We start from the raw sequence: 24,356 nt of genomic DNA on the forward strand, positions 1-24,356 counted from the left end.
GTATGGTACTCCATATCATATTTTTACTGGACGATAATCACATTCAAATAAGTAACAAAGGCAGTGTCTATTTGTTGTGATTATTACACGACGTCTTTCTTGTCGTTCGTTTTTTATTTACGAAGAAATTCCTCGTCAGTCGATTTTTTATTATTTGAAATTCAAATTACATACTGTTCTTGCCATATAAAAAAATGCGTTTTCAGATTTCAATCTTACTTCCGGTGTTTGTTTGACATTTGACAGCATCTTGTCTTTACAGCAGCGGCTGTAGCCTGCTGTAGCTAAGAGCCTAGGTTTTGTCAATATTGGATGTTGACAAATTGTCAAGCTCAGTAATCAGTTTACAAAAATAGTAAAATAGAAAATTTATAGGTACCTACGCCTCGATTTTACGTTTTGTCTTTTGTAGTGTTGCAAAAATAAGACCGTATTTTATAGAATACCATGTAATTTTCCTTGAAGTAAGTAATTACATTATAACACTTAGAGTTATTTACTAGCAAAGAAGGAAGTCATGTTTTTGTTTTTGTGAATTGAGAATACATATTCATAATTTACTATAATTTGATGAATTCTATGTTTGTTGGTTTTTTATAAACTTTGTTATAACATATTACATATTTAGATATAAAGCAAAATAATGGAAGGTCTAACACAAAATGAAAAGATTATATGGAACTCTTGGGAACAAAAGGCCACAAGAGATGTTGTTCGCGAAGCAGCTGCAAAGGGGACTCATATACGCTTGGCTGTAAAATATTTAATGAACAAAAATGCTTGGAGCGAATCAATAGCTAACGATTGGTTTATAGCAGAGGTATGGTTTTTTTATCTGCCTTTAATAAATTGTTTAGGTACTTAATCAAAACTTTGCAATCTTATTATTCATATAATTTATATCTTTCGTTCATTTTATAAACATATCTAAAATATTTTAAGATTTAGCAACAAATATTTGTAAATAAAGCAATAATATCATTATTAATTTCCAATAACAACAGGTTAAAGCATGGACAGTCCAATTGTTGTTACGGAAGCAAATCCATAAAGTGCTTCATATTCTTAACAAAGTTGAGATAAATCCAGAAGATCATCTTATGACCCTTGCACAGGCAGCAACACAAATTGAATACAGGGATTTCCTAGTTGAGAACTTGCAAAAAATCTCTAAAGATATGAAAAATGAAAACATTGGCCGCTGGGAAAACTTTCTAAGACATTGGAATCTACTTAGATATCTGGAGAAATCATTTGAAGTTGATGGCACATTTAAACAGAACAAAGTATTTGGTACTTGCTCTGATAGAGTCTTTGTCAATGAGAGTGAAATTAAAGCGTTAACAATTGAAAAAATTGAAAAGTATCCCAGTGAGTGGAAAAGTAAAATTGCTACAAGTCTCTTCTTTGAAAAATTTGGTATTTATTTGTTTATAAAATATTTATTAATTATTTTAATTAGATTCATAAAATTTCTTACAGAGAGTGGGATTGAAAAGTGCTTAAAATATAATACTCATGAAAAATTATTTCTCTTTCAGAATTTTCTCTCTTAGAATTTACATCACCCACTCATGCATGGGTTTATTTAGTGGAAAATAATAAAGCGATGATACTGGTGCGTTGGATTAATGTTCAGCTCTCAGAAGTAGTCAGAGATATGAATGCTAGATATAATTTCTTTAATAATGAGAACTTTATGAGGAAACTTCTAAATATAGATACTAAAGGCTTTGACATTAAACTTTTAGACAAATTGGATCAAATATTTCGTACATGGCCTATAACAGATGATATGATAGAATTTGTCACAAAAAGCAATAGTTTCCCTTACACTAAAATGTGCGTATATGATACATTATCTTCTTACGGGATTGTTATTGAAGAAGAACGAAAAAACCTATTTCAAATTATTGAGAGATTGTCACGGACGCAAAACTTAAAAATGATTGATGATGTATTGGCCGAATCTTGTGCAACTTTGACGATCCAAGATTTTTATTTGGAGCTTGCAAAATATTTTGTAAAAAATAAACTTTACAAGGCTCTTACAATTTGCATTGATAGCCACATGCTGAACATAGATTTATCAAATGTAGACGTTGAAGCGAAAGATTGTATTGAACTCTGGTTATTATTTAAAAGCATAGAACAGACATCTGATAGACAAAGTCATGTTGTCCCTGTATATAAAACTTGTCAACAAATTGCTAAAAATGATATTGATAATTATATATCTGCTAATCCGCAGTTATTCATTGGTATGATTTTATTAGAAGACTCTGCAAATTTGTTTGATATATTTTTGAAGGAAGATTACTTGGAGTTCAAAGATTTTAAACTTCCCAATAAAGGGTATAGAAAAAAACTTCCACACATATATAATGTTTATAATAAATATTGTGATTCAAGTAATACATATGAGTGTAGAGATGTTAATGTGTATCAATTGCTCTCTGGCTACCGCGGTCTAGACATTTCGAAGATATTTGAATTTCAATTAATGAATTTAAACATAAACCACATAGCTACTGATAAATCTGATAGACGTAGTTTGGGTAGTCTATTGTCCCATGATGTAGATATCAGTGAGCTGAAATCCCTATCTCAACGTTCAATTGATATGCCCGATTTTGCCAATGAAAAGCTCATGAAAAAATATGGATATGATGCAAAATTAAATCACATGTATTATTTAAAGCAATATCGTCCCTGTAACGCAAGTCAGGCGTTTGTCTCTCAACAATATTTAACACATAATCGTCTTCAGGACAAGAACATAAAGAGTGCTTGTTGCGAAGCGCATGCTCTGGCCCTACAAAACTGTTTTGATTCAGCAATGACAGCATGTTCTATATCTTTCGTAGCCATGATCGGCTGTAATCCAACGAGATGTAGAGTCCATATTTCAGCTGCAAATATGATAAGAGAATATCTTGTTTCTCACAAAAAACTGACCGAATTAGAAGCTTATAAGCAAGTCGGCGATTTCATGGCAAAGTTGATTCAGAGCCATGAGGATACTGCTAAAACAATACTCAAATATTTAGAGGAAATAACCCTCATTAAAACAAGGGAGTTGAAGCAATCCACAGGTAGACATGACATGTCGGTGGTACTCTTTGAGTCACAAATTGTGGTGAAGTTTGCAGTGTTGCATAATTTACCATTACCGGAAATGCAATTACGTGAATTTATAAAAGAAAATTCTTGGTTTAACTTTTTGCTTTTCGGCGATGTATTTAGATATCCACTTAACCAAATGCTACAACTATCGCAAGAGTTCGAGAAGAAATCATACGCTGAACATCTGAAGCATATAATGTTGCATAAAACTGTGGAAGAGGAGAAGGAACACAAGTATGTTCCGAGCAATGGACAAAGAAGATTGATGAGAATGAATTCAGTTGATTGTGTAAGTATTCGATTCGCTTAGAGAAATCGTATTGTATTAATATTTACAATATTTATAGCCTGTCCATATTGCATTCAAAAATTAGGCTAAATATTCATGTTTTCCATTTGTCTTTTGAGCAATATACATAAATTCAAAAATATAAAATGAATTTCTAGAGCCCAACCCAAAGTATGGTATTTGAGTTTCCATCTGACTCGTTCATGGGGCGGGAACTATGGGAGGTGGCCGCGGCTTGTCACGGGCCAGAGGATCCACCGGCAGCTTTGTTAAGAGCTGCTGATTTGTATAGAGAGCCCCTGTTGGTACTCATCGCTAGCTGTTATGAGGTGAGTTCGGTATAAAGTGTCATGGCTATTGCAGGTAATAAGATAAACATAAGAAAATTGCTAAGTTAATATACCAATTTAAAATAAACACATGACTACTTACTGACTGACTGGTTGGCTTGGTTAGTAATGGCCCTGCCTTCCAAGCCAGAGGTCGTGGGTTCGATTCCCACGCGGGGCAAATATTTGTGTGATGAACATAGATCTTTGCTCTGTGTCTGGGTGTTTATTATCTATATAAGTGTTTATTTAAAATTATACATGTATGTTTATCAGCCATCTTGTTTCCATAGCACAAGCGAAAGCTTAGTATGGGATCAGATCGTGCCGTGTGTGAAAATTGTCCTGAAATATTTATTTACTTAAGTAAGCTGCGACAGAAATTCGTCATTACGATTTTTTTTGTCAAAACAGGAATTATGCTGACATACGAAAATTAAGACAAGATTTCTCAGGTTTTTATATTTTAACACGTTGATAAATTTAACAGCCAAATGCCGTGGATGTACTATGGGCGCATTGGATTCTTGCATCCATAGAATTAACTACGTGCAATCGTCAAGAACTGCAATCTGAAATAACTGGAAAGCCTCCGGCTCAAATGTTTCTGAGACTCGCTAAAATCTGTCTTATTGAAGGATACATTACCACTCTGTACGAATCTACGCTCATATTCATGGCGGTATGATTAATCCTTTTATTTAATGATTTGTTATTATTTCAACGTCACAGTATCATAAATAATGGCAGATCACAGCGGATCACCTCATACAATGTAATAACCCTTATAACCTGTGAATATTTCTTTTTATTATTTACTAGCTTCCTCCCGCGACTCCGTCCGCACGGAAAAATTAAGATTTATTTTTTTCTACGTATTTTTCCGGGATAAAAAGTATCCTATTTTATGCCCAGGATAATAAGGTATAATTATACCAAGTTTCATCGAAATCGAACCGATAGTTTTCACGTGATGCCTGAACATACAGACAGACAGACAGACAGACAGACAAAAATTTTTTTAATCACATATTTGGGTTTTGTATCGATCCAGTAACACCCTCTGTTATTTATTTTTTCAATATTTTCAATGTACAGAATTGACCCTTCTACAGATTTATTATATGGGGTGGTGGCACCAATTATCGGCCATGTCAACTTTTTTTGAACTTTGACTGGATGTAATTTTTACATTGATAGCTTTTTCTTTCTTACAGTGCCTTTTTTAGGTAGATAGATATTGAAACTCCATTACTACATTTTCAAAATTACGAATCCATTGTTACTTTATTAAATATAGAATTTTTATTTCGAGTGTGCCGATTTCCCTCAATATCGGCCACTAATAGCAAGATAACACCCTAATATCTGCCGTCTTTGGCCCTAATATCGGCATATCTTTTCTAAGGTGAAGTTAGATCAATAAAACGTAAAACTGGTAACATTTTTTATTATCAATTGAGATACAAATCATTTTTCTAACTCACCTATCATGATTGGTATTTTCGTTAGATTGTCTTAAAAATTAAAAGGAATGTAACTAATTCAGTATTCTTAAGACAATTAATAAAAATACGGGGTTAAATGAGACTTGTGTCCATCAACTAGAAAAAGAATTGGCTTTGAAATGTTATCAGAAATCACCCAATCATTATAGCCATTTGCAACATATTCATAGAATACTACATACACTTCACATCCACCCAATATTTGATAAACTGAGAAACCAGAAGGATGGTGCTATAAACGATTACTTTAGTGGTCTATGGATACAGGGAAATCATCCATTGGAGGCAAAGATTCTCCTGCTGCAGATATGACTAGCAAAACAGTTATTGTTATTTTTTCACTACCCTTAGCAACTTCATAAATTTTCTTCCATACCTTAAGCTCTATTACTTCACCTGTCTTCGGACAAATACTAAAGCTCGTCTCATCCCTATTTAATATTCTCCGTGGATCTTGTAATAATATGTCTTCCGTGCCCGATTGATTTTATATGTTCTTGTAAGTCATTAAACCACTTTCTTCTGTAACTACTGCCCTTTCCAGAGTAATAGCTTCTGGAGCCCTTTCATTAAGAATTGAGTGTCTTTTTAAAAACAAGGAATACCACTTTTTCTTTGGTTGTCCATTTTAAACGGATTGGATCTTTTATCATATTTTTAACGCTATTTATCACATTGCTACGTGATCTAGGAAAACCGCAGATAGCCATCCGTATCATCCATTGAACAATTTCATCTTCTTCGACGGTATCTCTACCAACTGTGCAATCTGTGTCTATTCTTCCATGAAGTCTATCTTGTAAAGTGGTCCTCGGAATGTTGTATTGTCGAATTGCGTCTCTGATGCTCATACTTTGATTTTTGACGGCATTCACTGCCTCTATTATTTTTAGATTGAGCCGGCATGATTATCAAAAATTAAAATACAATATCTTGTATCACTAGCCCTGTTTATTGTAAAGTCCGACGGTAGTAGAAAAGGTTTTACTAAGGTGGCCGTTATTACGCATCGATTCGCTCTATATCGGCCGCAGCTAATAAAAATCGTTTTTAGGCGGCCGACTTTAGGATCTAGTGATCAAACGGAGCTGCTGTTTCATTCCTAACCTTATTAATATCACTGCTAACATATAAAATAGCTAAACATGTTATTTAAAGTTTTCATACATTACCCCAATATCGACCACCCGGCCGATGTTGAGATTTATCAATAAATACAGATCCCTAATCTCGGCCCCGCAATTATTTCATTAAAAAGACAAATAAATGTAAAAACACACTATTTAATCGATAATTTGACTGTTTTTCTTTAAGAACATATAAATTTAAATACTTTAGGTTTGTTTAATTCCATTAAAATACTTATCCACGTAAAGCGTCGACTCAGGGATTTGACTCCGCAATGCCGCCAAACTACGCATATTCGTACCTGCGCGTGCTCTATGGCCAACTGAATCTTTAACAGTTAAGGTACCCACACCGAAATTTGGGAGGTTTTGCTTATGTATATAGAGTCTCTTTTTGCATAAAAAATTTTATGATTTAAGATCGATATTTTTAGTTATATTCCATTTTCTCGAAAAGGCCGATATTAGGAGCAGGCCGATAATAGGAGACTCCACCCTGTATAGGTAGATTATGTAATTCAAATAAATCATTTGAATGAATAATAACTTTCTTTTCAGGATAACTTACTAGCTTTATTGGCGTTATTTCTATATCGATGCATTAGATTGCGAATTTTTGATAATGAAACAAACAAGTATTTAAATAGTTTCCAACAACAATGCCAAAGGAAATACAGTTCTGATACCAATGGTTCGCCGTGGGATCTGTCAACCAAAGCCTTACAAAAGATATCTGTTGAGCTAGTAAAGACCGCCCTTAGCAACAACTTTGATAGTGCTTTTCATCAAAAGGAATTTTTGAAATGTTTAGCCGAGACTGAGTTCGGCAAATCATTTATGGGTAGGTGAAAAATTGTTATATTTTATTGTTAGTTTTTATATTGCGTATTGAAGTTTTTAATCGTTTTATTATAATTTTAGGCCCATGTCCTAATTTTTCGAACATGTATGAAATTATGAAAATATCTATGGAAACATCTAACATCATAAACATATCTAAAATGATAGAAGACGAATCCGACAAATATTTGTCCGAATGCATTGATATGTACAAAAATAATTGTAACTACGATGTAGCGTTCAAAATAGCTAAATTAGCTGGTTTGCCCATAGACGATATAGTTATCACAGAATGGCGTCGAAAGACCTCCGAATTTCTTGATGATGTAGACAGGGAAACTCCTTTAAGTGATGAGGACCTCGTAAAATTTATTGCTGAATGTAGTGGTGTTCTCAAAGAGTCAGGCGTAACTTGTAAACAAGCTACTGAATTCCTCAATAACCTTGTCAATAACATATCAGAGGTAAAGCAAATGTTTTATGCGCACAGAATTGTGATGAGTTGGTTTGATGAAAACCACGAATACGGCGGTGATAGAGAGCGCACCGAGCATGGTATGTGGGAGGCATATTTCAAATGCGAAAATCAAGACCAAATATTCTTAGACAACTATGAAAGTACTCTGCATTTTGCGTTAAGCTTACAAAAGAATGCAATCGAATCTCAAAAGTTTGGAGTAGTGACTTCTGAACAACCATTTTCATTGACGCTACATGAAATTGAAGTTGAATCAGACGTGGGTAATATTGAAAAGGTTGTAATTTTAGACGACGAAGAAATTGATATTTGGCGAAAGACTATTAACAGGCTTTTGGAAATGAGACTCATTGTGGAGGCTTTTCGTTTATCTAAATTGTTCAAGATTTCTGATGAGTATATGTGTAGATCTGCCTGTCCAGTGCAAATAATGAGAACATGTCTCAAATTAGCGGAAGGGACGTGCTCGCCGTATGAGTTGCCACAAGAGTTGCGTTTAATTATTTCGTCGCCAACATTACAAAACAAATTATCACGTAAGTATAACTGACTAATCAGTTTTTCAATTTGAAGTCGGTTAAATCTAAATAAAGACTAATTTTCAATATCATAAATTGATTCAGTTCTACAATAGTCAGATAATGTCGGCAGAAACATGTGTGCAATCAGATAAAATAAACATTTACATAGCATTATTGGCATGAGTAATGAGTGCAGAGTACATAAAACATAACAAACAAATGCGAATGACGAATACGTTATCATTGACTATAAAATATGCGACTTGCTATTAACATAATTGTCATAAATAAATAAATCCTAATATGATGATAATTGATTATCTCTTTCTAAACTTTCACCATATAAAAATCTCCACATAATACTTTTTTTCAAGTATCTGAAACGTCAGACGCAAGTTTCGAAGAGCTAGTGGTGATACAAGAGAGACAAGATGGCGACGGTGTGCCGCAATTTGCTGTGCGACAAGAGGCGGATCGATTGTCAGCTTTAGATGCTCTGGCTGTTAGAAGCGGGCTTGCTGTTGCAAAGCAGGTTTGTTTCTCATTGTTGGATGGATCTGTGTTAGCCGTACATTATTGAAAAAAAAAAAGACGGGTTGCACTCCGGGAGTGCCGGCAGAAGTGAAAACTTGATTATTAACGTTGAGCATGTTTGATATCCATCCGTCTTACGAGTTACGCTTACTCGATCAGGTCACGTGTCCTGACGCGAGTTTAAGATTTGATACCCAACGCCGCTAAAGAAGTTTTCACTTCAAAAATATATGACTCTTCTTTGGAGTTCCAACCTTTACTTATGAACACAGCAGTTTGATTGCAATTTTCAAGTCCCCAAATAATTATTTCAGGTTGCAAATTACTTCAGAATAGCTCTGCAAATTGGCTGGGATTATATGTCCGTATTGAAATATCAAAATCGTGCGCTAGATTTTATAAGCTTAGTTAGTGGAAAATCTCGAATGACGTTGGCGAATCTTGTCTTTAGGACGTTCAATGTGCCCACGAAACAGGTACTATTATCGTATTTCATATTTCATTTTTAAAGTCATATTTGCTTCGTATTAAAATGGCTTTATCTCTTCAGATTGCTGACTATTTATGCAGAGAAATGGTATCAGCTATTATATCGCCACATTTGGTCAAAACATCCACATTTCGGCAAAAGGAACATTTCCAATACACACTTTGGGGTTATGTTCTCGATTCAGACATCGAAATGTTCCTAAATATGCGACCTGACGCTTGCAGTCACATTGGAAGGCTTATTCTAGATCATTTAATAGCTTTTCAAAAAATTTACAAAGCCAGCAATTCTATAAAAATTCCTGAGAACGTTTTTGATGATAGTTGCCTCGATGTAGAAACTTTAATCGATGAAGAGTATCAAAATCTAGATGGTGACGAAATTGAATCCATATTAACCGAGGAAGGAACATTGATGTCGGCTGAAACTGAGTCCATGTTTTCGGTATCAACTGTCTATACAGCAGGAAATAAAATGACGAAAGATTCTAGAAGAAATCTATTCGATGTGATATCTAAAAGCAACGTCCACATTCGCTACGAAGTCAAATCGAGCATAAGGAAAATTACCAAAGGAGCTAAATTGTCATCCAAACAGGTAAGTCCAATCGCCCTTCTGGTTTGAAACTATTTACGTGAAATGGATCAACAATTTCACGTAAATAATTTCAATAATGTTGCATGTCAAACATAACAAATTCTCATCAAAGGATTTTGATTAAAGCAATAAAAATATTTTGATAAATGTGTGCAGGGGTAACCTATCACTTTCATTTTGTGAAATTGGTTTTAAAAATAATACACAAAAGATTTTTTTATCTTGTACAGCATGCTTATTTAATTATTATTAGCTCGCGAGGTATGCCTCTCGATAAATGTATAAAACAAACGCGTTCTAAACCTATTACGCACTCAGCCATAACTAATAAGCGCGGAAAGGGCCATTCTTGTGAGTGTTTATAAGACGTGATCAGGCTGGAACCATTTTGTTTGAACTGTTTGAACCGCAGTGTGTTTGTAAACATTAGGATTTAAGTCTCACTAAACATTTTAGTACAATTTGCAATATTGTATTAAAATTATATTAAAATAAAACATTTCAATGACGTCTATATTTCCTTAACATCTTTTACAAAAATAACTCGTATTATTATTATTTGTTGCTTTGACAAAATTTCACTTTAAATTGACTGCGGATACGTCGGTAGCATACCATTTCCCACGTAATTGCTCAATAGGTTTTATAATCGATAAAATGTCCAGGTGAACACGATATCCATAGAGCTGCTCGTACTAGCGCACGAGTGCTTCTCGTGCGCGTGCGACACGGAGGGCGTGGCGGTGGCGCTGCGGTCGGCGCAGGCGCTCGCCGCCCGCCTGCTCGCCGCGCGCTCCTGGCGCCTCATGGTGCGCCTGCTCACCGGCCTCGCGCGGTACACTGAGTGCGCGTACATACTGCAGGTGATTTTGTATCTATCGATAATGCATGGTTCTAGTTCTTTTGACGTGACAACGTCTTATAATTCGATAGAGCCGGTTGCACGCACGAAAAAACATGACTCATGCGGCGTTACCTCGCTCTGAGGCGTTTCGTGTAGGCTTGAAGTGCAAGCGAGAGCGCGGAACGTGCGACAAAGAAGCACAATCGGACTTAAGACGTTGTCACGTTCAACTATCGTCAGTAAACCGACTTTACAGACAACAATTTTTTTTATAACTATGTATTCGTTTGGATTTGTTTTTGCATGTAATGCAAGATAACTTCTTTTCATATAACATATTTCAGACATTTTTATTTTGAGCAGAGGAGAGTGTTTTGTATAAAACGTCTGTCAGTAACAAATAAGTAGGTTAAGTCGTAATAGGCTATAAGGAAGGACAATTTTTTATAAAGTTATCAATGTGTAATAAAATTGGCTTTTTCCAGGCTCTACGCGAAAACCACCAATTCGAATATCTCCTCGGACAATTCGATTACATGCTAGGTCAGAAGCAAGATAAAATCGCCGAATTCAAGCATGGCCTGCTCGATTTCCTCAAAACCCACTGTCCGGGAGACACGGATACATACATCATGGTGGCGTTGCATTTCAACATGTATGCAGAAGCGGCTAATGTTAAGCGGAAGCAGGCGTTGGATTTGATCGACGATTTGGAGAAGATGGCCACGGACGCTTCTAAGGCGTCGTCTAAGAAGTCAGCACAGCCGGTTTGGCCGCAGATACACGATAATGTTCCTACGAAGACATTGTTGGAGACTGCGTTGAACCATTGTAGTGATGCGGCAGAGTTATACCTACAAGGGGGGTGTACGGGCAGTGCGGGGGAGATGGCAACACTGGCTCAAAGAATTGCTTTGCAGATCTCGCTCATGAACGCATCGCCAACTAGACTCATATTGAAGAGGACGAATGAACAGATGTACACGTTGGTCAGCGAATATTTGAGGTGAGTGTACTTTATTTTACATTTATCGATTAGGGTTGAATGAAAATAATTAATATACATATAAAAAGGCGTAAATAATTTTGTAGTTGCAATTTTATCCTTGATTATTATTATTTATTAACAATTTACAATTTTGTAACTGTCAAAATTGTTGGTCAACTCAATAGAAGAACTTTTTTGTTGATGTAATAAATTTTAAAACAAAATAGAACATTTTATTACTTGTTTTCCAGTTTCATGGAAGGTCTCGTATTACTAGCTGGTAGTGGAGGGGAGACATGGCGGGAATTGGCCTATAGAAGAACGTTAGGCAACGATCAGGCGTATTTGAGAGATATGGCGGCCTATCGACCTGATGTGGCTCATGATTTTGTTAATAGGTAAGTTATTATTTGGATTAGTTATGATATTAAAAATACAATGTTAAAAAGTTATATTGAGTTTTGATTTTTTTAAATTAGGTTGCGAGTATTTCATTTTATTGAAGAAGTTCTGATAGTACCTACCAAAGAAGTCAGAATTGTTGCAATAATCATAAAAAAAAAAATATTACGTTTACGTGTTTCTATTTTGTCTTGAAGTGATTGTTTATAGAATTTTTTATTCTAAATGAATATTTTTGTCTGTTTGTTCAGGTATAAAACGGAAACGAAGAAGACAACTATCTCACAAGCAGCTATGACGGAACTACGGAGTCTGCTCAGATGATATTTACTAAAAACTCGATAGATCATCGATCTCATTGTAATTCTCATACCATTTACGCATATTATATCGTTGTTATTTTATTTTATATTTAATTATTATTATGTATTAATGACAAAAATTATTGAAAATGTAAATCGCTTTTGAGCTATATGGTAAGTACTGTGATATGATTATGAATCGACTGATAAAGACAAATATTTTTATAGATTTATGGATTGTATGTATTAAGGAAATTTTAATAAACTATATCATGATACAAATGAACACTTGATTTATGACACCAAGTAAATATAAGTTTTTGATCTACTGTAAAAAAATAAATTTAGATAATTTGCATCTATATTTAGATTATGTTCTTACATTTTCCCTTTCATATAGATAGCACACTTTAAAACAAAATGAAACGACAATTACTTAAAATATATTTATTATAAATTAACACAAACCCAACACAATATATTGGCAATATTCTAAAACATACAGTGAGAGAATAAAAAGCCCTAATTTAGGGTACAAGTGAAAAGAACCATCGTCCTTCTAATACTCGAATTTACAACAGTTAAGTAACAAATAGTAGATGTGAATGGACAAAAGTAGAAATGTATATTATGTACAAAATACTGGATAGAATATATTAATATGTATATATATTAAAAATATTGAGATTCATCACTCCCTACGTATCCAAGTTAATCTTTAATTGTAACATTTGATTGAGGCCAAGCGTGTTGTCTTTTAATTCAAAATGTAAAAAAAATGTCAACAAAAATATAATAACAAATTACAAAAAGTTACATACGTGTAATACAAATAAAAACAATACAAAATCGTCATGATCATTTATCACATCGGACATAAAATGAATGTAGGAACAAAGTGTTAATTAAACTTCTAAGAAATTGACGATTCACGGTACACTTAAAAAAAGAAACAAACATACAGTTTAAACTTCAAATTCCCTGATTAGTAATCAACAACGTATTACGTAGATAGTAAAAAATTCCATCAAAAGTTTCGGCCTTGCCTTAGGAAATATACATCATGGAATTTTCAACGTCTTACAATAGCGACTATGTTTATGTTAAAAAACTTCCATACTTATCATAATATAAGCTTTATAATTTGAACTAACTTAGAAATGCGAGCATCGAATTTTGTACAACAGTATAAAATAAAATCTGCATAATATTATATTGGTTATTGGTTGCAATTGTTCAACTATATTTCACTTTAAAATAACATTGCTTAGGATTTTCGATTAAATAAATAAAAGAGGCCTTTGTAAGACGATTTCAGTTCCACACTCTACGATAGAAAATATTTTCGTATCCTTGATTCATATATCTTTGATTTTAAACATAAGTACATACAAGATCATAAATAACTATAAAATACCAATAATATTAACTTGGAATGTGAGATAAAATGCTTTTAGAGTATTCACTCGAACAAGTAGGAAACTTCTATATACATTACGGGCAAGATGTTGCATCGTTTTTACAAGAAATAGTAACGTTAAGTGCTGAATTGATTTATGTTGATTCTCTACGAAATAATCTTCAGTTTAGTATAAGAAAATAGGTATTAAAATATCGTCTACTCATCTACTTTCCATCTACAAAATACAATTACAATAACAATATGATGAGGCTACGATATGCTTACTTTAATAGTTTTAAGTTTGAAGCATCTAACGTAACACCACTTTTAGGAAACTAAAGTAATTTGTATTTATTAATTGACACCGGTAACAATGTTCTTACAAAACTAGTTATTGTACTTACGGTAGCGAGCCTAATGCCATTTCACACATGTATGATATTGGATTTGCGGTTATTTCTACCTCATATCTATATTTACTTTCTACAAGATTCCTACTAAATCTGTTGTTTGATAAGTACATAATTTGTACTTACAAAATTCTGCAACCACATAACGGCCCTGAGAATTTTTAAAAAGGTCGAATAAACAAAGCTGTTGTAAAGTTAATTTTGACAGCGAAATCATTGCTCTAATGCGTTCAAAATTGTTATAACATATTTAAAGAAGAAAACATTTTAAATGTATCGTGCATGTGTGAAACTGCATTCAGACCTAATATAACACCAACATAGCGATTTTAGAAAAATTATGTAAAAATTTCATTAAGAAGATAAAATATCTGGTTTACGCTATTTTACATAAATAATCGGATATGAAGTCATCAAGAAATCTTGGACTATCGCATGGTGGTGCTTATCAGGCCCTTATCCAGAACCGTTAAAACAAACTATAGACAATTTAACGTTTAATAAAGAATTTTCGAATTTGAGCAAATAAATTTTGTGAGTTCACAACTCCATCATAAGCTGACCTTATTATCTTCTAATAAAAATATATAATTTTGTGTTCGACTAAGCTTAAACATATTAAAACACATCTTGCACCGGTCATTGTCACGATTATACTTAAAACTAATTTTGTATCTATATACACTTGCTTCTATAACAACCCCCTCCAGCTTTGATAGTAAAATTTCATAATTAATCGTCATCACAGTCTTCTCACATTACACTTATTCCTAACCTTTAATGTACGGTAAAGAATATTTAGGAAAATATTTACAAATAAACAGTACAAACATATTGATATTTACAAAAATAAAATAATGTACATTCATGTTCTTTCGACCCTTCAAGTATCTAATTATTATTCTGCTATTTATGAGACACGTAAGGTTTTGCACGGAGAAAAATACTACTTATATGTAGATGAGAATTCTATTTTCCATACATCTGTAAAGTCCCAGTGTGCCCAAGAGTTGTTCTAATTGTGAGTATATAAGAGTAGAAAGATTGGTCATATTTGGAATTATTCCCGATTGGATATAGACATCAAAAATTGCCTAAAGAGCATACGTAGGTACAAATAAATGGTCTAATAGCCTATACTACTTGTGTTACCCGGTAGTGGTGTTTTTCTGTCACAATAGTTTCTATGGTGCGATGAACGTTTTCTGGGAGATGGTCAAGTAACATGCGAGGCATCACTTGTAACTCCATGAAGTCCTCGGGGCACGCCCATCGCATTTCGTATGTCGGCTCTTGGATGCGCACTTTCCTATAAACGTTGTTTGAAATTAATGTCAATGTTAGGAAGGATATTTCGCTCATCTCCAAGTCTCAAAACTGGTATAATTTGTAACTTAAATGTTAAATAATAAATACCTTTCTTCTTCTGTTTCAGGACTAGGTAAGCGTAAACAAGAAAAGTCAAATTTAGAGGTTAGTCATTTTGTAACGGCGTATTTTTTTAAAAACGTAATTTAATATGTTAAAATTTGATTAAAAATTACTAGAAATCTATAAGTACAAAACTTACTTTTCAATACCCATGCGCTTGCGTCGAACAATGTGCAATATTCTGCCGGCCGTAAATAACCTCGCTGTGGAAAATCGTCGCGCAAACACATTACGGGATACAAGTGCGGCTTCCTAGAATTTTACGATATTAAAGATTAATAATGTTAGTCAAAATTAATAAAAATAAAACAAAAAATAACACGTAAAGCCATGAACAAAACACAAAATGTTACAAAATAATACATAGGTGATTATGAAATTGTAAACAGGTAGCCCAGGGGTTACTATGATGTATTAAAGCAGTTATTAATAATACAGTTTCCAGTGTGGAAAAATGACAGAGCTACATAGGTCCTCTAGCATCTCCCCTACCTACTCTGAAAATAATATGCTTTATGACACCATGGTAACCCTCCTGATCCTTAAAGTTCGCATTACAGATGATAAACACAACAATAACAAAACACAGATGATAAACAGTAAAATATATTAACCAAATTGTGATCTAATGATTTAAAACAATAAAAATTAAAAACAGTTAATGAAAGAAATTGTGACCATATTTAGATAGTAGTAGATTTACCTACCTGTACGTGCGACATGAACACAAAAACACCAGAACAAAGCACACATACCTGCACCACAGCACACAAACACAAACGATTAGACACGCAGCGACACAGCGGCTGTAATACAAAGGGTTCACTGACAGCACTCACGGTGGAGACGCCCTGCAGCAGCAGCGCGTCGGAGTCGTCCGAGTGGTTGGCCTCCAGCTCCTCCGGCCGCCGCCACGTGGACTCGAGGTCGCGGGCCGGCACGCCGAACAGCGCGTAGCCGAAACCGTTCAGCATTATCCGATACTGCAATCAAGTAGGTCAATATACATCTTATACTTTAATTGTGTATTTTTAGATATATTAGTTTGTTAAGTTAAATCTTTCTCTTTCGCGTTAAATTTACAAGTACTTATGTATATATTAACGCAGACACTTTTAATTACTTATAAAAATTAACAAGTGTTAACTTCTCGTCGTCGTACGTAAAGTCAATGTTATAATTATAAACAACATCAATAATGTAACACTCCTCAATCAATTTTATACGATTGGACACACCGTACGAGAAGATAATATTTTACGGTGTCTCAATAACTGTAATTAATCATTAGATGGATCAAAAATGCGTCACCAAAATTTTAATTTACTTTAAACAATTTATTTCCTCTCCTCTAAAAGAAAATTCGAAGCTTGATTCAATTGTTTTAAAAACAAATTAAGAAAAAAACATTCTCATTAAATGCGCCAATTTTGCGCACATAACAAATAAGCTCACCTTGGGCAGTTTAGTGGCGTGTATAGTCTGTATCACTTTGGTGCGCAAGTTCTCTATGCTGTGCACGCTGAGCCGCATCACCAGGTCGTCCCCGACGCCCACCGTCAGTACGAAGCTCTCGGTGTAGCGCGCCGCCTCACGGCTAATGAGCCCGGCTAAAAATACAACACTTTTACAACCGTGTCACGTACACCGAGAAAAGTTTAGAGAAAAGCTACGATTATTATTTTTTTTCGCAAAAAGCTTCTGACATTTTTATGTGATGTGCCATTGTGAGATTTTTATAGTGTGTTTTAAAATGAATATGGAATTGTTCAACTGTATCGTTTTATGTTTTTAATTTTTATGAGTACACTGATACACAGATACAGAAATGCTATAGAATTTTAGGTTGCGCGAAAGTAAAGTACGCATAACTCGTGTATAGTAATTACTAATTATGCTAATGTTAGCTTTATTTTAGAGCGTTGCATATTAATCATTTAGTAAGATGCATAATGTTTAAAATTATTTATGCAAAGTCGGTAAGAACAAAGTTATGATAATTATAACAAAGTTACGTTACAATAATATCACTTTTATGTAAAAAGTTAGAATGAAAATAAATGATATTTGAAACTTACCGGGTGTAGAAAACGCGAACACTTTCAAATGAGGATAGCGTGGTCTTAATTTTAATGCCACTAATACTGCGACTCCAGCTCCGAGACTGTGACCTGTTAAAAATATATATATATATTTCATATTAGTTATGTTTTGATATACAAAGAAATAATATGGATTAATATCCGTTTTGAATTTTAAAATATATAGGTATTTAAGAAATGTTGAGATTAACATACTTACCTAGTCCCAATAAATTTTCATACATTTTTTTCTTATTTTATGCAAACTATTAATATATCATAATAACAATCGTCATTATGTAATTATATTCAGTTGTATTATAAATTGGACAAAGCTAATATATCGCCAATAATAAACTTTGTTTTGTCAAACTGTTTTTACATTATTACGTACGTACTAAGAATAGACTATCGTTTTTCTAATAGAATATTTATACCTGTTAGTATTAGGTCATATTGTGGAAACTGTTGGAAGGCCCTTTCTAGTACCGGTGTTAATCGACGCAGCATCTTTGCAGCACCCATAGACATACCCTTATGAGCTGCCGTCCCTTCTGGTAATCCTAGGAAATAAAAAGACAGAAATTTAATACCAGGTTGAACTTAAAAACTCATAAACTAGGGCTCATTTAAAAATTGACGTTTTATGTTATGGGGAAGATTTAAGAAAATACACTTATAGATTTTATTAATTGTTAATGATATGGCAAAGAAATAAATTAGTCATTAGAGTACACTGTTTATAATACTGATTACGTTAATATGGTATCAGTCATCTCATAATATCAAAACGTTTAATAAACGACATTTTAATTGTTAAATAACATAACAAATGAAATTTCCAGACGTTTGTTATCACTTAATAACATTGTAAGGTAGAAGAAAACTTGACTGATAAAAAGAAAAAAAAAACATCTTAATTATAAATCATTGATAAATAAACAAATATTAAACAGAGTTGAATAATTAATGTTGGTATGTATTTGGGTTATAAATATAAATTACTTTTACATTATACATTTACTGTTGTTTATTCCTACCTGAGTTAGGCTTATTTTCTAATATTTTATAACTATTATAAAATTGTTATATAATGACATAGATTACCCTTATCGCTTTAAGTAATAACATGCAATTTTATTGCAAGGTAAGAGAATAAAATATGTTGGCAACATTAATGTTATGTTGTATGCGAATTTATTTAAATAGGTACTTATGAAATAAATCGCATTATTACCAGTATTCAATGTAACTAAAAACTATATGTTGTTTAAATTTATAACGATTACTAGCTGTCCCGGCAAATGTTGTTATGCCTTAGGTACTCTTAGGTTTATTAAAAATAGACGTTAGCCAATTCTCAAATCCAATAGACTCAAAAATAATGAGAATCGGTCTAGCCGTTTCGGAGGATATGCTAACTAGCATTGTTACACGAGAATTTCATATATAAAGATTTATACATAGATAAACAGTCAATCAGTATTACCATCAGCTTCAAATCGTTCAGAGCCAGCGGTGAAATCAGTGAAGATATCGCTCAAAGATATAGAACCTCGTATCGCCACTACTATGCTTTCCCGGTCGTGGTCCGCGATCACACAGAATGGTAGCTGCAAAGTTAAACACATTTTAGGGCATGTAAAAGGTAACGGGACCTTATGATAATGAATATACTTTTATCTTAATGTTATGTTAAGTTAAAGAATTAATTATGGTAGGAACTACGGGATTTGGGCGTTTAATCAAAAGGTTTTTGATAATTTTATTAATGGTGTATCATTGTAAAATAGATAAGAGTTAGGTTAGCCCAGGTTGACTTTAACCTTTAAATAAATTTAATGTAATTGTTCTTTATTTAATTTTAAATTACGAAAGTACATCATTTTTGCAAATCTAATGTCATTTGAAAGGAAATAGTTTAGAGAACAGAAATGGCCGTCTGAAAGTTTTTTTTTTCATGCACTATAATATCATCATATTTTTATTGTAAATGCCAGAAGATTCGCAATAATAGAATATTATTTGATTAAATTTCTCGAACTTCGAAAGATTGATATATTATATAACTTAAAAACTAATTTGAAAATAAATTATTGCCAGTTTTATAAGTACCTAGGTATCTATAGGCGAGTACAAGGAAATTTTGAGCTTAAATATATTAGTTAGCAAAAAGTCCTCAAACTTGTATTTCCTTGTTAGCTATTTTTTAGTTAATTTATTAAACTGACCTCGGTATGTATGTACTTACCATGACATGAAGTTAATTGCTATTTTTTAAAACTTTTAATCATTAGGAGAGTTTTTCATGCATTCCGAGGCTTAGAGCGTTAATGCTTATATTAATCGGTATAATATCTCTACAAGGACTTCCCCTTATCACTTACTTCAAACACGCGATTATTGAAGGACGCGAAGATGATGTCATCCGCGGATAGTTTGGACATGTACTTGACTCCGGCGAAATGGCACAGACAGCAGTTGTCATCCGTGACTATCGAGTTCTTTGGCCTGTAAACCGTTTTATTTATAGCCCTCACGTGATTCGCTTTACCTTCAATATACAAAGTTCGTACGGTATTTTTAAGTCACGTTTTTAATTTTTTTACCTGTATTAATCAGTATGACACGTTTCTAGGAATATAAAGTTAGTTTACCCACGGTTATGTTCTATTTAGGGGTCACGTAAAGTCACATTAACAAAGTTTTTCGCATGATACGTTATATAAAACAAGAAAAACTATTCATTAGGAACCAGTTATAAACGGAAGACAAAAGAAAAAGGCTGAGAATACAATTGCAAACGAGACTTAAATCAAAAGTCACAAAAGTTAGTTTAACACGCAACACACTTTTGTTCTTACCGACAACAACAGCACGTCAAATGCCTCGCCAATTTACAGAATCCGGTGAAACAATGCCGATAGATGACGTACGGCCATCCGTATGCTGCTATAGATAGCCTCAAATAATGCAATGCGTCATCCAGATTCATCCACGGCGGTGTCTCCGAGAACACCTTGTTTACATCAGTGGTGTATATCGGCTCTTCATCGTTGAGCATTTGTATCCGTCGCATTTCTCTGGTCTCGCGTTTCTGTCGGACCCTCAGCAACACGCAGCCAGCCACCACGTCTGAAGGGACCAGGTCCGTTGACCTGAACAAAGCGCTCAGTAGCGCTGAAACGAAAGTTCAATGTACATTTCTTCACATAATTGAGAAAGTGAACGCAAATTACTAACTACTTTATACAAGTGGTCTTGTGCGCTTTTTATTCATGTTTCGTTCAACTCGGGTTTCTAGAGTTTTTGCATGATTAGCGTTTATTCATGGATCAAGATAGCGGTTATTTTTAAGCATAATATTATATGCTGATAGATCAATTTTTATTTAATGTTATCAATATTAATCTCGTTGCCATCGACAAGAAAGTACCTTTCAAAACATATTACGCATGTTATGATAGAAAACTTGATCGTTTAATAATTCTCAAAGAATCTTCAACATTTATAAACAAACTCTATATTTTATAAGGGTAATTAAAGTGGTATATACCAGCAACTTGTTGGAAAGCTTCTTTCCCATGTTCGTCCCTCTTGAGCCAACAAAAAGCCCACCGAAATCTCCGAGACCACAGACCAGTGACCTTCCTGTGATGTCTGGCTTGGTTTGGCGTATCTTGCATGTCGTCGTAGTTCACAGACCCCAGCGGATCGAATACCATGAACAATCCAAATACTGTTAGGCCCAATTGTACCCAATTAAATAATACTATACCTAAAAGAATAACAAACATTTTTAGATCCTCTTTCGAAGAAACACAAAAATAAATATATATCGAAAGAAAACTGTGGGAAGATAATCTAAGATCCAAAACATTTCTATTAAAAGCAATTTATTTTCGGAATAAGCTTGTTGTTATATCTATAGACAAAAATAAACTTACTCTGGATGACTATACTTGAGAACTTGTCCTTTACATCACATTCAATCACATCACAGAACATCCACATGGTCCCCATCACGTTCAGAGCTACTTCTGGTATCACTAAAAATACTCTGAAAAACAAATAACGAATCGTAGTTTCGACCTTCAAATGTATATAAATAATATTAATGGCTTTTTTCATCCTTACTCAAAAAATCACGATTACAAATACGCATTAACTGTTTTAGGTACCTAACAGGCTAACAGCTTCACTATAGTCTTAACATTTATTTGTACTTCTGCAGTATGTGATCGTTAATTTTAATAGTGTTATCGACACTTCAAATATCGAGATATTTATTTCATAAAGAAGCCAGTTCACATCGTACTACATTCTTGAAGCTATATATATCACTTACTTAACTAATAATAAAGGCGATACGAGTTTCCTCGCATCCGTGTCTGTGATGGTGCCTCTCGCGGACTGCTGCGCGAGGCCCGACAGCAGCAGCATCAGACAGGCCTGGAGGGCCAGGGTCCCGCAGAGGTACAACCGCACGAACGACCCTCCATGCCAGCCCTCCGTCTGGCACTGCCATGTTACGGGGTAGAGGACTTCCACTACCAGCGCTATTAGGACTAGCCTGTTGAATTGAGAAAATGAAAATAGATATAGAATATGGTTTTAGTAAGGATAATAATCTGTAATTTTTATTGCAGAATATTAGAAAAATAAAGTTTTGGCGGTACCTTATTTAAATTTAAAATGTTCTGTGCTTGTGTTTTTGTGTAAATAAATAAATATTCAGGACTATTTTCACACACGGCACGATCTGGTCCCATACTAAGCTTTTGCTTGTGTTTGGAAACCAGATGGCTGATATTTAAAATTATATATGTATCAGCACATATATAATTTTAAATAAATACTTATATCAATAATTAACACCCAGACGCAGAGCAAACATCTATGTTCATCACACAAATATTTGCCCCGGGTGGGAATCGAACCCACGACCTCTGGCAGAGCCACTACCAACCAAGCCGGTCACCCAATATTAACCTATTGAAATTTAAATTACAAATAGTGTCTTATTCTATTCATTTTTGTTAACTTATGGTAACAATATTTGTCTTTAAATTGAATTTTATAACTACGAGTATCTAAAATTAAGTAGGTATATTATAATTTTAGGGTAATCATATTCAGCTTTTCATGAGTATATTATTATATAATTTATAGTTACATTATTTAAATATATTTATATTAGATATTATTAAATAGTTAAGCATTTGTACATCGTAAAAATAATGGAAGAAGTATTTATATATAATTGTTGTAATTCTTCAACTATTATTAATTGTTATTTGTTATCGTAGGTTATATTATATAGTATGTAACAGGTTACTATAATATATTATTAAAATTCACCCTGACAGAAAAATAACATGTTTTAGTCTGAGGGTTCTTCCTCATTATGTAAGTATTTAAGGATTTCTACCCGTCATCATTAAGCCTGTATCTGTTATATTTGATAGAAAGAACTTTATAAAACCCGTAAAGCAGTATAGAGCATTGGAATTTGTGGTTTTAAAACTCGTGACCGTAATACAATTGAATAATGCCGCATTTGATGATGACCACAGTTAATGCCCGGCGTTTCGTACATAAACGTCGGCAGTGCGCATCAACTAATAAAACCAAGTCTTGACAATTTAAAATCCATTATGTAGCATTCAAGACGTTAGACGAAGCAGAAAGGTCAACGCGTGTGCGCGAACCGAAATGTCTCAAATATCGAACGAGAAAGTTCATTCATACATCTGGCCTAGCAACAAGTGAACTGAAGCAGTTAATGCGAATTCCAGAAAAGGATGTCCCCTTTTGTGATGAAAGTGCCTCTCAACGATTATTGAAAGGGTTTCTTGGAATTTACGTGAAATAAAATTCGGGATCAATGCGTGCGGAATAAACGGCGTCGATATATATATCAAATTTAAGGAGGGTTTCTACAAATTCAACAAAGACAATCTAATAAAGCCCTAAGAAGTTAAAAACTAATTTAATAAAATTTCGGTTTCACAAAGGCGTTTAAATACATTGAGCATGGTGACGAGAATTTTATACCCGTATACCTACCGTGATTCGGAGTATAAGCTTGATACGCCACGCGATATGAATAAAACATTTACTGTTCCTGAATTTTCGTACAAAAATAGAATTATATTATTCCGCTTAGTAATATTTAAGATAAAAGAGAAAAATCTTTCTTTTAAGTGATCTTGAATCTATTGAAAAATCGTAGGTAGGCATAAAATATGAAAATGAACTGCCGGTAAGATATGAAACGGAACGGTATGGTCACAGAATACTTAATAGTAGCTAATGGTATGTTCAATGACTAATTGTAGTATGCAATAATCCCAGATCGTCTAATCTTCATATATTTGCACGCTCACCTTGATTGCTCAAGGTACTTCGCACCTATGCAACGTGCTAGATAATAGAGAAGAGACTACTATTGGTAATTCTGAATTAATTGTTATTGGCATAATTGATTATTAAAGATTATATACATATATTATAATAAACCTATTCATGTTGATTATAATCTTCAGGGTATTCCCCTTGTTAAAATTATCAAAAACAATACCTATGATTAATCGTGTAGATCTATATTATTTATGGATACGTAGGGCATAAATCTCTGTGTCCTCTCAGATTATG

At 33.6% G+C, this 24,356-nt stretch overlaps 2 protein-coding genes across 5 annotated transcripts in view; one reads left to right on the forward strand and one right to left on the reverse strand.

The window, feature by feature from the left end:
* The first annotated feature begins 316 nt into the window (after window positions 1-316).
* LOC123690911 (spatacsin) lies at window positions 317-12,661 on the forward strand. The gene is made up of 15 exons (XM_045635044.1): window positions 317-464; window positions 629-820; window positions 1,005-1,419; window positions 1,542-3,415; window positions 3,574-3,744; window positions 4,235-4,426; window positions 6,938-7,220; window positions 7,301-8,233; window positions 8,593-8,750; window positions 9,067-9,228; window positions 9,303-9,839; window positions 10,505-10,702; window positions 11,169-11,689; window positions 11,923-12,069; window positions 12,325-12,661. The coding sequence occupies exons 2-15, from the start codon at window positions 644-646 to the stop codon at window positions 12,395-12,397; spliced, it is 5,841 nt and encodes a 1,946-aa protein (XP_045491000.1). The 5' UTR covers window positions 317-464; window positions 629-643; the 3' UTR covers window positions 12,398-12,661.
* Window positions 12,662-14,391: 1,730 nt separating this feature from the next.
* Window positions 14,392-24,356, reverse strand: part of LOC123690915 (diacylglycerol lipase-beta) — a 42,564-nt gene continuing 32,599 nt past the window's right edge. For 3 of the 4 annotated variants that reach the window (XM_045635057.1, XM_045635056.1, XM_045635058.1), the window contains exons 3-14: window positions 22,048-22,272; window positions 21,647-21,759; window positions 21,256-21,477; window positions 20,564-20,879; window positions 20,087-20,210; window positions 19,189-19,312; window positions 18,137-18,262; window positions 17,697-17,789; window positions 17,074-17,228; window positions 16,449-16,601; window positions 15,758-15,870; window positions 14,392-15,496 (exon numbers count right to left, since the gene is read on the reverse strand). In XM_045635057.1, the coding sequence (XP_045491013.1) occupies window positions 15,322-15,496; window positions 15,758-15,870; window positions 16,449-16,601; window positions 17,074-17,228; window positions 17,697-17,789; window positions 18,137-18,262; window positions 19,189-19,312; window positions 20,087-20,210; window positions 20,564-20,879; window positions 21,256-21,477; window positions 21,647-21,759; window positions 22,048-22,272 (1,939 nt within the window). In that variant the 3' untranslated portion in view covers window positions 14,392-15,321. The remainder of the gene's footprint in view (window positions 15,497-15,757; window positions 15,871-16,448; window positions 16,602-17,073; window positions 17,229-17,696; window positions 17,790-18,136; window positions 18,263-19,188; window positions 19,313-20,086; window positions 20,211-20,563; window positions 20,880-21,255; window positions 21,478-21,646; window positions 21,760-22,047; window positions 22,273-24,356) is intronic. The other variant, XM_045635059.1, reaches the window with a different exon arrangement.

Source organism: Colias croceus, chromosome 4 (genome assembly GCF_905220415.1).
Source record: "Colias croceus chromosome 4, ilColCroc2.1".
Taxonomy (NCBI): Eukaryota; Metazoa; Arthropoda; class Insecta; order Lepidoptera; family Pieridae; genus Colias; species Colias croceus.